This window comes from Eubalaena glacialis, chromosome 19, assembly GCF_028564815.1.
Source record: "Eubalaena glacialis isolate mEubGla1 chromosome 19, mEubGla1.1.hap2.+ XY, whole genome shotgun sequence".
Lineage (NCBI taxonomy): Eukaryota > Metazoa > Chordata > Mammalia > Artiodactyla > Balaenidae > Eubalaena > Eubalaena glacialis.
Genome location: NC_083734.1, coordinates 56,781,311 through 56,798,168, shown reverse-complemented (window position 1 = coordinate 56,798,168; position 16,858 = coordinate 56,781,311). Strand labels below are relative to the sequence as shown.

At 47.0% G+C, this 16,858-nt stretch overlaps 2 protein-coding genes across 2 annotated transcripts; both read right to left on the bottom strand.

The window, feature by feature from the left end:
* Positions 1-530: 530 nt before the first annotated feature.
* Positions 531-2,185, bottom strand: NT5C (5', 3'-nucleotidase, cytosolic). Its single transcript, XM_061175762.1, has 5 exons — positions 1,960-2,185; positions 1,506-1,606; positions 1,367-1,427; positions 1,032-1,146; positions 531-912 (listed from the first exon to the last, which is right to left on the bottom strand). Exons 1-5 carry the CDS (start codon positions 2,155-2,157, stop codon positions 731-733), a joined length of 657 nt encoding a protein of 218 aa, XP_061031745.1. The 5' UTR covers positions 2,158-2,185; the 3' UTR covers positions 531-730.
* A 2,929-nt stretch (positions 2,186-5,114) lies between these two features.
* JPT1 (Jupiter microtubule associated homolog 1) lies at positions 5,115-16,857 on the bottom strand. The gene is made up of 5 exons (XM_061175398.1): positions 16,677-16,857; positions 10,164-10,306; positions 9,372-9,469; positions 8,437-8,455; positions 5,115-5,382 (listed from the first exon to the last, which is right to left on the bottom strand). Exons 1-5 carry the CDS (start codon positions 16,730-16,732, stop codon positions 5,234-5,236), a joined length of 465 nt encoding a protein of 154 aa, XP_061031381.1. The 5' UTR covers positions 16,733-16,857; the 3' UTR covers positions 5,115-5,233.
* Position 16,858: the final 1 nt, after the last annotated feature.

The window sequence follows — 16,858 nt, the reverse complement described above, 5'->3', positions numbered from 1 at the left end:
ATTTTATTTATTTTTGGCTGCGTTGGGTCTTTGTTGCTGCGCACGGGCTTTCTCTGGTTGCAGCGAGCGGGGGCTACTCTTCATTGCGGTGCGTGGGCTTCTCATTGCAGTGGCTTCTCTTGTTGCAGAGCACGGGCTGTAGGGCGCGCAGGCTTCAGTAGTTGTGGCACGTGGGCTCGCGGGCTCTAGAGCACAGGCTCAGTAGTTGTGGCGCACGGGCTTAGTTGCTCTGTGGCATGTGGGATCTTCCCGGACCAGGGATCGAACCCGTGTCCCCTGCACTGGCAGGCAGATTCTTCACCACTGCGCCACCAGGGAAGCCCAAGGATGGCCTCTTACATGGCCAAGGAAAGGCAGATTCGAGAGGAATGGTTTCCAGGTGGACGTGGAGGTGGGCAGACTATGGAACTAATGGACTAAGGAGATGAGAGGGAGGGAGGCGAAGGCCTCCTCATCGGCCTCTGTCCCAGCTGCCCCCGTGGGGCTCCTGTCCCTTCGCTTCCCCCAAATAAAAGGCCTTAAGAGAGCAGTGAGCCAAAGTGTTTTATTAAAAAGGTTCCTGATTTTCCCACCATGTTTCCATGCCAGCTCTGCCAGGAGGGTTCAGGTGGCTGGCACAGTGCTGAGGGGTCATTGCCATGATGCTGCCCTGTCGCTCAGTTCTGCCCGGGTTCCCTGCTGGTCTGCCTTCCCTTCCTTCAGCTACTGTCCACGGCCATGGCCCCTCGCCTTATTCCTGGGGCAGCCCCAGGCCGGTTCGGTCCCGCTGCAGGGCTCCCCGCTTGCTGTCTATAATCTCCTTCCAGTTGTCCCTCCAGGAGAGCAGCCGTCTCCGTGGGGGGGGCAGGGCCAGGTGCTGGTTGTGGCAGCAGGTGAACAAGATGTGCTCCCAGCTTGGGGTCTCCTCTTGGCCTGGGACAGGACACGGGGGGAAGGCCAGGGATACACTCTGTAATCTGGTTATTTTTACTTCCTCTCCCTAATCCCAGCAGGCTAGATGCCTGGAGGTTGCTAGGCAAAAGGGCTCCCACCTTGAATGGTGTCCTTGTCATCAATGAGCAGGTCCCCCAAGACCACCGTCTTGTCCCTCGTCAAGATAATGCGCTCCACAAACTGGGGCCCCAGGTGCTTCTCCACCCAGCGGTACTGTGAGGTGGGCATAGGTGGGTCAGCAGGGCCTGATGTGCCCCTGAATTCAGGGCTAGTGAGCAAGTAGGTGTGAGGGAGGGTCTACAGCAGCTCATGAGAGAGATGGCTCCCCTCTACCCGCCCCCCCCCCCCCGACTTTCTCTGTTTTTGCTGCTTTCTTTAAAAGATCAGGACTTAGGAACCTAAGTCTTCGGGTGAAGTGCTGGGGCAGCCGCACCTTCTCGTGTACACAGTTGTCATACTTCATCAGAGGGCTGGTGCAGATGAAGACCTCGGTGCTGCAGGGAGGGGGGGGGCGCGGTTAGACAGGGTGGTGCCAGCCCCTGCTCCCCACCCCCCTCCCTCCCCTTCCTTACTCCTGCATGTCATTCATCTCCCGCATTGCTTCCAAGGCTCCAGGGATGGGCTCCAAGTCTAGGAAAAAGCCTGGGGCTTCATACACACTGGCCACTTTGTCCTGAAAGGTAAGTGTTCCTGTCCCGGCTCTGATCCCAGCAGACCTCTCCAGCCCCAGCGAGGACTCTCAAAGTGAGGTTCCTGGGGGACTTGGGTCCTCAAATCGGTCTCAGGTAGAGGACTTTGTCCAGGGGTAAGTACTCCCCGGGACTGTCTAGTCCCGGGGTGAACTGTGGATATTGAAGTGAGAGCTTTGTTAAACAGGAAGGTGTCACTGGACTTGGAGCAGAGACAGTCCTGACCCAAGGGGAGGTCTCCCCGCTCCCGGGTGTCCTGTGGGGTCGGGGCTCCCCGCTCCAGGGCGGCCCCGCGCTGCACCCCTCCCATCCCCCCCGCCCCCCACACACTCCCTACCGCCAGGTCTGGGCGCAGGGCTCGGTACTGCTCGCAGGCGAAGAAGCCGCGGCGCTCCTGCAGCGGCACGTGCGGCTCCCCGGGGAAGCTTCGGCGGAAGCCTCGCAGGAGGCCGGCCTCGAAATCCGCCAGAACGCCGTCCATGTCCACCAGCACCCGCACGGGCCGCCCGCGCCGCGCAGCCATCCGCATGGCCATCGCCCTCGCCCGGGAGCCGCCGCGCGGAGCTGGGCGAGGCGACTGCAGCTTCCGGAGCCGTGGGGTGGGCGGGCCCGACCGCGGCTGATTTGCATGGGCGCCGGGGAGCCCCGCCCCGCGGAAGCGCGAGGCCTTCCCCCGTTTCGCGGGGGACCGGCGCGTGGCGATGGCTTGGGCTGCTTTTCTGGTGTGTGAGGACGCACCTACGTGCACATCAGCCGCCTTCCACGCTGTAGCAGACGTCCTCGCTCACCCCGAACGTTACTCGGGGCAGAACTTCCAGGGGCCCGACAGAGGGACTACCCTAAATATTGGGAAGCGTCGTCTAACAAGGAGTCAAGCCTCCTTAAACCTGAGACTCCATACCTGCTCACCTTGCTTGTGGGGACCCGGAGCAGAGCTTCCACCCCGTCAAGGCAGCACCAACCCAAGGCCCGAATCACGGGGACTCCCAGTAACGGTCTGAAGTGAATGAATCTGCTGAAGACAGCTGGTTCGTGTGAGCAGAGCTCCTCAGAGACGAATTCATAAACCAGAGTTGGTTTGAAACATGGGAGCATCTGCTTTAAACATCCAGTTCCACCTGGAAAGAGGCGATTTTCCACCAGGCTCAGGTAATCGGGACTATCCGTTTTGTGGAACTGACAGGTCTCTAGAATCGGCAGTTCCATCCTCCTCTAGAAAATGCTGAGCATTGCTAAGTTTTGTTGACTCTCCTTTTTGTAGATTTCATGCAATTTCCTGACTACATGTAAATATATTTACCTACAAACTAGATTCAGATTTGAGTAAGTGACCCATCTTCCTGTAGTTCCCCACCTCAGCACCCCAATACTTCTAAACCCAATGGAACAGAGCATTAGGAAGGGGAGCCTGGCGATCTAATTTTAAAATGCTCAAGAGGTAGAATGGACATTAGCAGTAAACACCAAGCCACTTAAAGACACATAACTGTGTAAAAAGTCCACACTGTCAACAAAATGCTGATTCTTCTGCCATCATCATCATTTTAAGATCATTCAACTTCATCTTCTAAACCCTAAGCTTTCTAAGTGGAGAATTCAACACCCTTAGCAAACATGTTTACATAGAATTTTCTAAAATCTGTAATAGTACCAAAATGACTGGTAGAACACCTTTAGGCTAGGCACTTACCTTCACAGAATAAAAAACTAAAGCCAAGTTACAAGTTGTGACACAAATCAGGGACCTCTCTTGCCCAGGAGCTCCACCATTACTGAGAGAGAAGGGTGCAGGTTCCCTCTCTCTGAAGTCATGACAGAAACCGTAACTCAGGTGATTGGTAGGGCTAACCTGTTTTAGTGAACCTGGAAAGACTGCGTAGCACAGCTGTTGATTCTCCATTTTGCAAATACTTTACACAGTAAGGGAGAAACACTTAACACCTCCACAACCTATGGTCGCCCTTATTCTTCCCAAAGATATGCCCAGTAAGTCAGAATAGCTGGTGGTTACACACTAGGTTTGAGTCATTTCAGTCATGGGAAGGTTTTTAGAGGTGACCTCATTCAAAAGTCTTACTTTTAAGTTAGGAAACTGAGCTCCCAAATGACAAGCCCAAGGAACACAGCTGGTCAGTAGCACAGCTAGACCTAAAAAGCCGATTTACAGTGCCCAATTTGGACATTTAATGTAGCATGTTGATCTGAAACTTTCTGCCTAGAACCCAATGAGCTTTCTCCCATCTTCTGTCTCCTGTATCACTTGAGAGGACTCAGATGACCCTGTCCCCTTCTATCTGCGTGGACCCTTCCTTTCGTTGGAGCCTTCTTCTCTGACCACCCACCGTTGAGAAGCACCCTACAGGCATGAGAGGACTTGAAATTTTGAATGTTATCACACAGCACAGGAGGGTAGGTGGTAGAAGAGTGTAAAGTGTATTGGCTCATAATTATTTTGGATACCAATTATCCGTATTATTCCTGTATTTTGTTACCAGATAGCCATTAATTTTCATTTTGGCATTCTGAACTCATGCTCTCTGACTTTAAACCTGCTTTCTTTAGAGAGAAGCCCACTTCTCTCTGGGCCTTCCTTAGTGTGTTTTAACTTTAATGGCTCATCAAATCATTGGGCAACAAGGTTGATAGTAACAAAGAAAAAAGCAACTAAGCAGGTAGAACTCCTGAAACAATCTCAAAAAGATGACACAGGACACAGTGTTTCAAAATTTGTACATTGTTTACTTTAAGCAACAGTCCAGGATTGTGAAGTACAACACACGTTTTAAGGATGAGACTTTCTTTCATGGTCAAGCACCAGCATCATGCACACAGCTTCAAGTTATCTAAGAAGAGCACTGCCCCCGGGGGGCGGGGGGGGGTCCCTTCACCAGGAAGTCCCACTTCCATGCGGTCCCCACCCCTGCTTCACCACCTGGAATTCGTCAGTCTGAGTGCACAGCGAAGCCTTCCTCTGCGTGGAAGCAGCAGGCTTTGCTCAGCCAGTCAAGTTAGTATCTGGCTTCAATATTTCTTAAGGTTCAGAAATAAAAGGCAGTTGTTTTTTTGTTTTTTTGCTTTGCAGGCAGCAAGGCATGGGGCACAGGCCTCTGTCGCTCCATATGGCACAGGAAGATGCTTTTCGCAAAGGGCACTGACAAGTTAGGGCAACACCAGGTAGGTTCAGCATCAAGACAACCTTGTTTGGGGGCCTGAAGGGACAGCGCCTGTGGACTGTTTACTGGTCTGTCCGATCCAGGCTTGGTAAACCCTAGTAGAGCTGACAAGAAAAGGGTTTTAAAAACCTCAGTACAAAAGATCCTCTAACACATTTGAAACCAAGTTATCTGTTCTTAAAAACACGGTACTAAGTGTCACAAAGCTTTCCCTCCAATCTACTACTAGAAAACACTCATGCCAAGGCCTATAGACCCAGAGGAATCAGGACAGACAGAGAACCTGTTCTTCCAAAAAAAAAAAAAAGACAGCAGTACATAAAGTGCTTCTTTTTTAATGAAACAAATCCAAAACATGTACAGTCAGGCTCAAGTTGTGCAGTTCACAAGCATGGAGAAAACAAAGAAACGAAACGACAGAGTTCAGGGCAGACGGAGCTAACCCAGGACGAGGCTGGACTTGCCACCAGGGGGGTTTCTCCGGGATGGCACGGGCGCCGGTGCCACTGGGCTGGGCACAGGGGCAGCGGGCACAGGCTTCTCCTCGCTCTGCCCCAGGCTGGCCTGCAAGTCTGTGTCTACGTTTTCTAGGAAAATAGAATGAAATTAAGGCTAATAACTATTCCCAGTGAAGATGAAGAGTCTAAGTTTTTTGGCTTTTGGGGTTTTTTTTGAGGATGGTTCAGACCATACCTAGAGCTATAAAGAAGAAACCAACAATTACCAACCATCTGGCAGCCACTATCCAGAATTCACCACTGTTAATGTTTTGCCATATTTGTCCCCAGCTCTTTTTCTGTGTACGTTCTTTTCTAAATTACAGAAATATATGAAGACATAAATATTTTAAATGAGAACATTAGAGATAAGCTCTAGGTCCATCTTCCCAGGTGGCCCAGTGGTTAAGACTCCACGTCCCCAATGCAGGGGGCCCGTCACACTCTCTGGTCAGGGAACTGGATCCCACACTCATGCCGCAACTACGAGCTCTAGGTCCCTGACCACCGCCCCACCTCCACGTGGGTCTCCTCCCCCTACACACAGAGGCCCTGCTACTAGCTGTGTGTGGTCCTCTAGTCCATTTGTTTCGTGCATATTTTGTGGATTTTATTTCCAGCAAATTACATAGAAGAGTGTTTTTGTTGTATAACATAAATAATATCAATTTCTTTTTTTTTAACTTTTGGACATTTACCCCCACTTACACACGTGGTCATGATTCACCTTGCTTACTTAATTGCTTTATATTATATACAGAGTATACATGATTAAGCCTCTACCGACAGCAAAAAATGGAAACCAATCCAACCATTCCAAAACTGTAACGCGTACACTCTGGAACGTGTGCCCACGGGGACGCGAGCTGTCATCTTCAACTTGAACAGATTGCACACCACCTTCCCCAGTGGCTGTACAAGTTCTTCCCCACTGCCCGTGTCAAAGTACGCTCTCCCTACATCTTTCCATTTCCACCACTTGCTAACCATCTCACCTTAATATTTGCCGAACTGATGGGTGAAAAATATTTTTAAATTCCTGTTATATGTTACATTTTCATGATTAATGGGTGAGGTTGATTTTTTTTTTTAAACCATACAATATCCAGCTGTACAGACATTTATTAAAGAATCTACCTCCCCGCTACTGATCTGTAATATATTAACCCAGTCACTCCCATCATGTTAACCCGGCACTTTCCACATTAAAGTCTTAAGAATTAGTGTATTATTATCCAACATCCTAGATATTGCTTGATTGATTCCCTGACTGATTTGTGAAATTCCCAACAAGCATATATCCTTAACCAGGTAGTTTCCATTGATTCAAAGTCAAGAGTCACTGCAAAAGAAAAAACGCTAGGGACTTCCCCAGTGGCGCAGTGGTTAAGAATCCGTCTGCCAATGCAGGGGGACACAGGTTCGAGCCCTGGTCCGGGAAGATCCCACATGCTACGGAGCAACTAAGCCCGTGTGCCACAGCTACTGAAGCCCGCGCACCTAGAGCCCGTGCTCTGCAACAAGAGAAGACACTGCACTGAGAAGCCCGCGCGCCGCAACTAGAGAAAGCCCATGCGCAGCAACGAAGACCCAACACAGCCAAAAATAAATAAATAAATGAATAAACTTTAAAAAAAAAAATAAATAAACTTCCTGGACCTTCTCCCTCTTTCTTCAAGATTTCCAAAGTCCTCCCTGTAGCCATTCCTGTGTTTAATTACCCAAAAGATGATGGCAATATAGCCAAACAAAATATGTTTGATTTCAGCTGAGCAGGACAGCTTGGCTTTGCAGTGAAACTGCCAACAGAACTGGGGTCGACCTTTACTCACCAGACCTGTCCTGAATGATTATGCCCTTGTCATTTTATGACAAATGAGCTGAAAGTAGCAGCAGTCAGGAACACAGAATAATCAGGTGGCAAAATTGATGATCATTTAAAAAAAAAGGAAGGACGTACACTACACAACTGCATGTGCTATTCACCTGAAGGATCTATAACACTGAGCCGGGGGTGGGGGAGAGAATTAATTATTAGCAAATGACTTATCTTTTCCTAACGTCAGGGCTCTCACTTCTCTCGGCTCCCCAAATTTCTAATTATATCCATTGGCCAAAATTAGTGAAAGATCAGCTGATTCTTGCTAAACAAGGTGTGACATTGGAAGTATTTCAGAATACGAAAAGCAGCAGAATCAAAAAGCCTAGATTTTCTTTGCCTCTGGAACAATCTTTTTAAATGGAACAAGTTGGACAGGAACAATAACTAATACACCTTCAGTCCAGTGAGAACCTCACCTGCCCGTGGAGGGAAAACCCAGGTACCGCTCACAGTGGTTCAGAAGATGCTCCTCCCATCACGCCCAACAAGAAACAATGAGAGGACAGAAGAGGAATGTGATTCTTGTTAAGCATTTCTGTTTCCCTGGAAGACTGACTCGCAAAACGTAATGGCAGAAAAAGGCCTTGAGGAAGCGGCTTCATCCTCCTAGATCAGAGCGCCCTGTGACGGCTGCATGTCACTGAGTCAACTTTAACCTGATTGCTACGGGCCGACATGCGTAAACCTCTCGTCACACGCACCGGCAATTCTCTGGCACTTGTTGAAGAAGTGCCAATGAGTACTTTAAAGGTTTTAAATAAATAAATGATTACAGCTCATTTCCACATGTAATTGGTGATATGGGTGCTAAATGAAAACTTCACCGGCCCGCTAAGTCATCATTCACGAGATCACAGGGTTACCAGTGTCGTGCTGAGTCAGTATAAAATCAAACACATTTTCTAAATTAAATGCTGAGGGCTGACTTGAAATGCTAGAGACATTTACTAAAAAGCTCTCATTGAGTGTAACAAATACCAACCTGATTAACGTCCGTCTGTTCTTAAAGGATTTTCCAGTAGTTTTCCTTTCTAGTACGTTTCTAGCATCGCTCTCACTGCTGGCCGATACCAAATGTGGCCACGCTTGCTAGCTTTCCAGTTTCATTTTGCTTTCCTCTCCACCCTGAGGGTGCTGGCAGTCGGGGCAAAGCCAGGTTCACTCCCCAGTCTCCTTCCCCAAGACATGACTTGAATACAAATTCCAGTCTATTCTAACATTTACAGAACCAGAAATTGTGATACTTTTTCAGAAGTACTCACCATGAACATCACCTTCTCCCTGGAAAAGAAAAAAATTAACAATTTACTTCAGATTTTAATTTTGCCACACACAAAACAGAGTTCAGAGAAGCTACTGTCTATTTGAAGCCAAATGTGAAGTTTTGTTTTGATGTAGTCAAGTTCAGGGTCACGCTGCCATTACAATAAACAACCTTTATTCAACCTGGGACAATGCTACACAGAAATGCTGCTGGACAAATTGTCCCAGTGCCAGTAACATGCCCAAAACACCAAAAAACCTTAACATTTACGCTGATGACCTAATATCAATTAGCATTTCAGAGGATCTTTTATCAGAACAGGAAATTGGTAAACCTATCCTTCCACTCCCCCCTCCTTTCTCCTAATCTAGCTTTTGAAGGGCCTCCATCAATTCCAAAGCCTTTCTACAGGTCTCCCCACACCCAGATGGCTGATGCCTCCATGTGCTCTGAGGTCCCTACTCAGGGGGACATCCTACCAGGCTTTCCAAACACACACCTGGGGCTCACGGGCCTGCAGACAAAGAATGGTAACACCATGGTATACAGCCTCCTGGAGTTGAGCTCAAAACAACTGGGCAACATTTGCCAACAACTAAAACAGTCCTTGAGCTCAGATATGCTACTATGTGTGAGATACACAGGAAGTACGAGTGAGCCAGTTTCAAAAATCAGTACTGAAGGACGGAGACTAATCCTAATGGTAGCAGAGACATACGAACAGACCAAGATCCCATTAACTCACCTTTCTGACTGTCAATCTTCCATCACCAGTATGGTTAGTCCCTTTCCTAATTACCTCTACGTAAAACTCCAGTGGCAGGCCTCAGTACAATGGGGGTGGCGCAGGGCACCACCAGAAATTAATTAGAATTAATTTCTAAACTGTATAAACCTCAAAGCCTGTCTTTCCCCCCATATTGTCACACTGACCTTCAGATCTAAGAAGTCTCCAGGGTTTGCTTCGGAAGAGTTCCTTCTCTGGGGTCCAGATGACTCAGAATCTTCCCGGCCACCACAAGACTTGGCACCTGAATCAAAATATACTTTCTTAAGGAATACAATGGAAAGACCTAAAGCAAAACACTATTTAATTAGGTAGTCTCATACTACAACATGAGCTAACAGTGTTAGGGAGTGACAGCTTAAAATTCTACAGCGGGGGCTTCCCTGGTGGCGCAGTGGTTGAGAATCTGCCTGCTAATGCACGGGACACGGGTTCGAGCCCTGGTCTGGGAAGATCCCACATGCCGCGGAGCAACTAAGCCCGTGTGCCACAACTACTGAGCCTGCGCGTCTGGAGCCTGTGCTCCGCAACAAGAGAGGCCGCGATAGTGAGAGGCCCGCGCACCGTGATGAAGAGTGGCCCCCACTTGCCGCAACTAGAGAAAGCCCTCGCACAGAAATGAAGACCCAACACAGCCAAAAATAAATAAATAAACAAAAACAAAAAACAAAAATAAAAAATGAAGCCCATACTTTAAAAAAAAAAAAAAAAAATTCCACAGCGGGGCTAAATAACCCAGTCTGACGGTTGTCCGTGTTCTGATCCGTTACACAGACTCCCAGCGTTTCCCATTTCTTAGTCCCCGTCTCTCCTCCCATGACAAGCTTTCATTGTTGTCTCTCATGATTAAGCTAGATTTTACTCATCAGCACAAAACCAGCTGTGGTGGTTCTGCTGGGTCCGTCCCTTTGACCAGGGATCACGGATACTGGCAGTACCTGCCGACTTGGCCCAGGAAGGGGGATTTTCCTCAGGTGTCCCAAAGATGCTAGAGGCCATTTTGTTCCGCCTCACAGGTTGTTCTGCTGGTTCATCAAAACCTAATGAAAAATTGGATCCACCACCTGGAGGCCGCAAAACCCTAGGAATGATGGCAAAACAACGATTTCAGATCAGATCAAAACATTTCTTGGCACACGTTTTCAAACACCTTTCATTTCTCTCAACCACTCGTTCCACCTACCGCCCCCCCCTACACACACACAAAAGAGAGCTGCTAATGGGAAAATTAGGAATTGATTTCATCGTGGTATAAATTCAGCGTTGGATGTTAAGGTATGAAATCCCGCTTTGTAGTATCTGTGGCGAGGTTGTGCATCACACAAGGCAGCTGAAATGGCCTGAAAGCACCCATAGCAGGCTGGTCGGCATCCCATTTTAGGAAAAGGCAGAAACCTAATGGATGTTGTCTACTAGGCTCAGCTGGACACATTTGCAAAGAAGTTTAGAAGCACATCTTGTTATTTATTTAAAAAAAAAACTGTTCGGGGGACTTCCCCGGCGGTCCAGTGGTAAAGAACCCACCTTCCAATGCAGGGGACTCGGGTTCAATCCCTGGTCAGGGAACTAAGATCCCATATGCCCCATAGCATAGCCAAAAAAAAAAAAAGGGTTCCATTTTTGTTTTCAACGAAATTTTTAAAATGGAAGAATATACATATAAAAGTTGACCAATTTAGAAGCCCAAGGAAAGCTGGTAATAGTCTCTCCCGTCTCAGCATGACTCACAAGCCCTGTTTATACACTTGTACCTCACTATTCTCACTAATCATCATGACTGATCAGCCACAAGGAGAAAGTCAATGAGAAATTAAGTTTAGGGCTCCACGGCATGCTGTATATCCATGCACCTTTAGATACCATCTACAGCTTTTTTGTTTGACAAGGAAATACAGCACATTCACATTTCCAAATCTTCTTGACACAGGTTGACCAGTTCGTCCCCTCTGTGGAAAAACTCAATTGAATTTGTCTTGTCACCACTCAAAACATAGAAAATGGAGATGGTTTCATGGAAAGATTTTCTAACTACAGATTCACTTCCTTTATTGGTGATCAGAGTGGTCTGTTTTTCTATTAAACCATTTTGAGTAAGAAACATTTTTCTAGGAAGGTGTCCATTTCATTCAAGTTTCCAAATAAATACGATTGTCATTTGTAAACTCAGCTCTGCAAGTTTGCAAACATAAGGTCTTTCTAGTTCACTGATTTCCAGCTTATCATTACAACACAGACAACAAAGTCTGTGTGACATGTTCCTTTGAAATTTGATAAGATGTGCTTTATGGCTTGATATGTGGTCAATTTTGTAAATCTTCTATATGTGCTTGAAAAGAATGTGTATCTGCCAATATTCTATCTGTCTACCAGATAAAGCCTGTTAACTGAGTTGTTCAAATCTACTGATTATTAAATATGGTTTATCAATTACTGAGATTTCTGTTATCAACTTCTACTACAATGGGGGTTTTGTCAGTTTCTCCTCAGGACTCTGTCAAGACAGCGTTCTCTCTCAAAAAGACCACCACTGGGGAACCGCACTTCCACTGCAGGGGGCATGGGTTCGATCCCTGATCGGGGAACTAAGATCCTGCAAGCCACACGGTGCAGGGGGGAAAAAAAAAGACCACCACTGCAGTATTTTATTTAGTTCGGTAGGGAGAACTGCGTTGGGTTAACTGGCTAGTCATTTTGATTAAAGAAACAAAATATATATTCTTAACTCACTTCATTTACCAAAATAAATTCCAGCTAGGTCAAATATTTCAATTTAAAGCCTAAGACAAAAATATTGGAAGAAAACATGTACAAATATAGTCCTAGTCTTGAAGAAAAGGGCTTTCCTTCTAAGCACAACATGAAAGCCAGAAACCATGAAAAATGGAGAGATTAAACTTGGCAAAAATACACATTTGACAAAGGGTAATATAAATGCTTTAAAAAATAATTTTAAAAATCGAGAGAAAAATGGACAAAAGGTAAACAGACAATTAAAAAATATGGATCACGTCTAAACATTGAAAATTCAAATTCACAAGCAAATAAATGAAATTTAAAACAAAAGGATATATTTTTTGCTTATTATTAGGCTGGTAAAGATGAAAAAAATGCCAATTTCCAGCATGAATTAAAGTGTGAGAATATAAATTTGCACAAACTTTCTAAAGAACATTTTGATAAAACGTATCAAATGTTTAAGTTTGCATCTTATATGAACCAGCGTTTCTACTTCCAGAAGTTATCCTAAGTAGATAATTAGACATATGTACAAGAATACTTTCCGACGTAGGCTTGGTTACACCTAAGCAGAACACAAGGAAATCGGGATAAACTTCGCCTCTCCACCATATCTAGTTCTTACCATCTTCTCCAACCCAGTCAGGCCACTTTCTTCACTGTTCTGTGAACTGTTCTGGCTTATCTCCACCTTGGAGTATTTACTCCCATATTTCCTCCTGCCCAGAGCACTCTCCACCCTTTCCTCGGCGACTATTTCAAAATCCAGCCCATTTCTTAAACCTCCACCTCCTCCATGAAGCCCTCCATGACCTTGAAGAATGACAGGACACTGAGAGGAAAGCATGTTAGACACCCTCCTTGTCACCAGCTCTTTCTGTAAAGGGCCAAATAGTAAATATTTTTGGCTTGTGGGTCATTTGGTCTTTTGCAACTATTTAGCTCCATCACGTAGCACAAAGGCAGCCACAGACAACACAGAAACGAATGAGTGCAGCTATGTTCCAATAAAACTTTAGTTCTGGGGCTTCCCTGGTGGCGCAGTGGTTGAGAATCTGCCTGCCAATGCAGAGGACACGGGTTCGAGCCCTGGTCTGGGAGGATCCCACATGCCGCGGAGCAACTAGGCCCGTGAGCCACAACTACTGAGCCTGCGCGTCTGGAGCTTGTGCTCCGCAACAAGAGAGGCCGCGATAATGAGAGGCCCGCGCACCGCGATGAAGAGTGGCCCCCGCTCGCCGCAACTGGAGAAAGCCCTCGCACAGAAACGAAGACCCAACACAGCCAAAATAAATAAATAAATAAATAGCGTTCCCTTTAAAAAAAAAAAAAAAAAAAAACTTTAATTCTGGACACTGAAATTTGACTTTCATGTCCTTTTCACAAGTCATGAAAGATTCTTCTTCTTGCCTTTTTCAACCATTTATCAATGTAAAAATCAGGTGCCAGCTGGGCTTGGCTCTCCTCTATCTAGTACAGCAAATAGCCTCATTTTTTAAGAGAACGAAGTCAGGCCCTGAGAAGTTCTAAATAAATTGCCCAGCATTAGTTAAATGACAGAGATGGGGCCAAACCCCAAATCCCCTCTCCCTGACAGGCACATAAGACGTGCTCAAAGTGCTGAAATAGGGGAACCACTCTAATGCCATTTTTCTCTTTAAACTACATACCTATGTGGTTGGTGCTTTGATTGCTTTTCTTGTTTTCCAGCCTTAGGCTGAAGCTATTTCTTATATACGTCCTCTAGCATCCTCCCCTAAATCTAATATTCGTGTCTGTGTCCATAGTAAAATTCAGTACTCAATTTATACTAAATTAAAATTTCATTATTTTCCCCGTGGGGGCGGGGAAGACCTGCTTTTATAACATGTAAAACATTAAAAACCCCACTGCTTCTAAGTCTCAAATATTAAATATCCACTTAGATTAAATTCATTATATGAATTAAGATAAATGTGTTCAGGCATACCTCTTATAAAGATAATTTTAGGTTTGCTAACTAAATTGTTTAAATCATAATTAAAGGTATGTTATAAATTCTTAATAGTCATTCTCTTATGTTAAAGTTGGAAGCGACTAGGTTTTTATCATTTGTACCTCAAATCAACAGACACTTGAAATACTATAATCAAAATTAACTTGCTTCAGGGAATAACCAGGTGGTCCAGTGGTTAGGGCTCCACGCTTCCACAGGACGAGGCATGGTTTGGGGAACTAAGATCCCAAAACAAAAAACAACATTAACTTGCTTCACTGTCATCCCCTTCGTTCCCTAGAGATTAGAATGATTTTCCTTACTATCATAATTAAATTCTCATGAATTATTTCAGCCAGATGAAAATCTTCAGAACCCTAATGGGCCAGGAAAATTTTGGGGGGCCTTAAAAAAAAAAAGACACTAGAACCCAATCACCAGCTTAAAAAGAAAGTCAAAGCTTTGACCGGCCCAACTTTTTAAAGGTCTGTGTTCCTCTTGCAATAGCAGGTACTACCTACTCCGATGACGTCAGTGTTGGAGAGCCCATTTGTAACAGCGAGACATCCCCAAACAAAGGATTTAGATCATAAGACAGAAATTATTTCAATTTTATTTTTTAAGATCCTGCTGTTTTTTCTGAACTATGCATATGACTAGATCAGGATTACACATCTGAGGCTCAACAAAAATGTGTCCATGTACTGCAGATAGCAATTTTCAAAAAATTACTTTTTCTTTCTTCTCTCTTTAAGTCTCAGAGTTCCTCTATGATCTTTGCAGGTCATTCCCTCAATTTATCAAACTAAATTTATAATGTGTTTATGGAGCCAGGAAAATGTTACTGGAGAAAAGAAGTTTAAGAGAATTAGGTGAGATTTTACAAGAAGGAAAGGTAGGAAGTAAATAAAAGGACAATGCTACAGTCTTCAGATTACAATACTGGAGGGAAATTGATGACAACAGGCGAATTAAAACATTTATTTTGCAGACCCAAAAGTCATTTATGTCTCACATTTCAAAGATACAAATCAAAAAGCTAGTGTGAGGATTCATTTGACCTGGTTACTTAAATTCTTTATGAAGCACTAAACTGCACTCAACCCCAAAGGATAAAACCTCAGATTTTTTAATGTAATGTGTAAATTTTCACATTCCAATCACTACAGTATGACCAGCATAAAGTTGGCCTCATGGCACAAAATGAAAAACCAAGGTTCAATTTGTTCCAGTGTCCTCTGAAAAAAAATTATCTCACTGGAAGGATGACAACAGAAGAGGGAGTGACCAGTGTTTTCGTAGGTCTATCCTACTCAAGTTCCCCTTCCTCCCAGTAACACACTAATTTAGTTTTTTAAATCTTTCCCATTCTTTTCTACATTTTGAAACGGAAAGGAATGAGTTGAAAAGGAATGTCATTTCCAACACTCCCTCCTAAGACTCACTGCTGAGGCCTGCTTTTTGTCCCCAAAGACTCCAACCCTTGTGAGACACTGCTATTTCACGGCTGTCTTCTTAGCCCCACAAAATGGCTCCCTTTGTGCCACTTGCCCAGGACCCCAAGGCTGGCCACACATGACTTCAGGTCATGATCAATGAAGAAGAGATGCTCAGAAAAAGTGGAATCTAAGCTTCCTCCACGCCTTGAGCAGGATCCCTGAGATGCCTGTATCCCACCTTAAAAGAACAGCGTGCATGCACTTAGCCGAGACAATGTAGACATCTACCACCGCATCCAAACCCTTCCACCAAGTTAGGCAAGGGCTTGGAAAAGGGACCCTCCCAGTCCAAACACCGTGCCCAGGGCCCCCTTCCCCAAATGCAGTGGCATGAGTGGCCAGAAAGGCCCCGGCTACGCAGGTGGAGATAGTACGGAAGAGACAATGGATGTCTCCGGCCCCGCCCAAGAACAGGAAACCTCCTCCGGCATGGGAATCTCGGCCAGAGGTGAACTCATTTTGCATACGTCAAAGGGGGAAGCGAAAGAGGTGGGTTGCAAACACCGAGGTCCGAAGGTCTGAGCGCAGAAAACCCACTCGGAACGACTCGCTCCCCCTCCCGTTCGGAGGTGGGCGCGGGAGGGGAAGGAGCAGGGGTCTTTCCTTTGTTAGCAGAGGGGAGGCACTGCGCGGAGGGCTGACGGCTGGGTCCTGAACGGGGGTGAGGGTCGCGACGACCAGCCCCGCCCGAACACAAATGCCACCTGCCGGGCGGACCCGAGTGGGTAGGAGCCCGCCGGACCGATCGCTGCGGCTGCAGGATCTGACCGCCACGCCGGGCGCGGGGCCACCACCTGCCCCGGGCCAGAGGCACGAGCGCGTGGGCGGGGGTGGGACAATGGGGCCGGATCAAGGTGCCCCGCGGGCTGCCCGGGCACCCGGGGCCCAAGACCACCGCCCTGGGGCCGAGCCGGTCGAGCCAGCCACGCCGCAAAAGGGAGAAAGCGAACCCTCTCGGCACATCCCGATTAACGAAAACCCGCCGCGCTGCGAGCGCGAGCGGCCACGGCCCTCCCCAGCCCCTAGCTCCGGGGAAGGAATGAATGGAAGAGGAGCAGGAATCGGGCGGGGCCGGCGCGTCAGGTTCGCCGGCGGCACAAAGGCGGAGCCGGTGGCCGAGCCCCACCGCCCGGCCAAGCGCGAGAGCAGCGCCCCGGGCACGTTACCGCCAACGACCGGCAGACAGACCCGCCTGGCGCCCTGGGCAGCGGCCCTCCCGTCCCCGAGCCCCCGAGCCTCACCGGGAGCTATTCCTGCTGTTGGGGTCGACGCCCTTGAAGGTGGTGGTGGTGGTCATGGCGCCGAGGAGCGAGGTAGGCTGGCGCGGGAGCGGAGTGCTGAAAGGGTCAGGTCTGAGGAGCGTCGAGTACCCCCCGCACCCCAGAGCCGGCGACCGCTGCAAGACCCTCCACCGCTGTTTGCC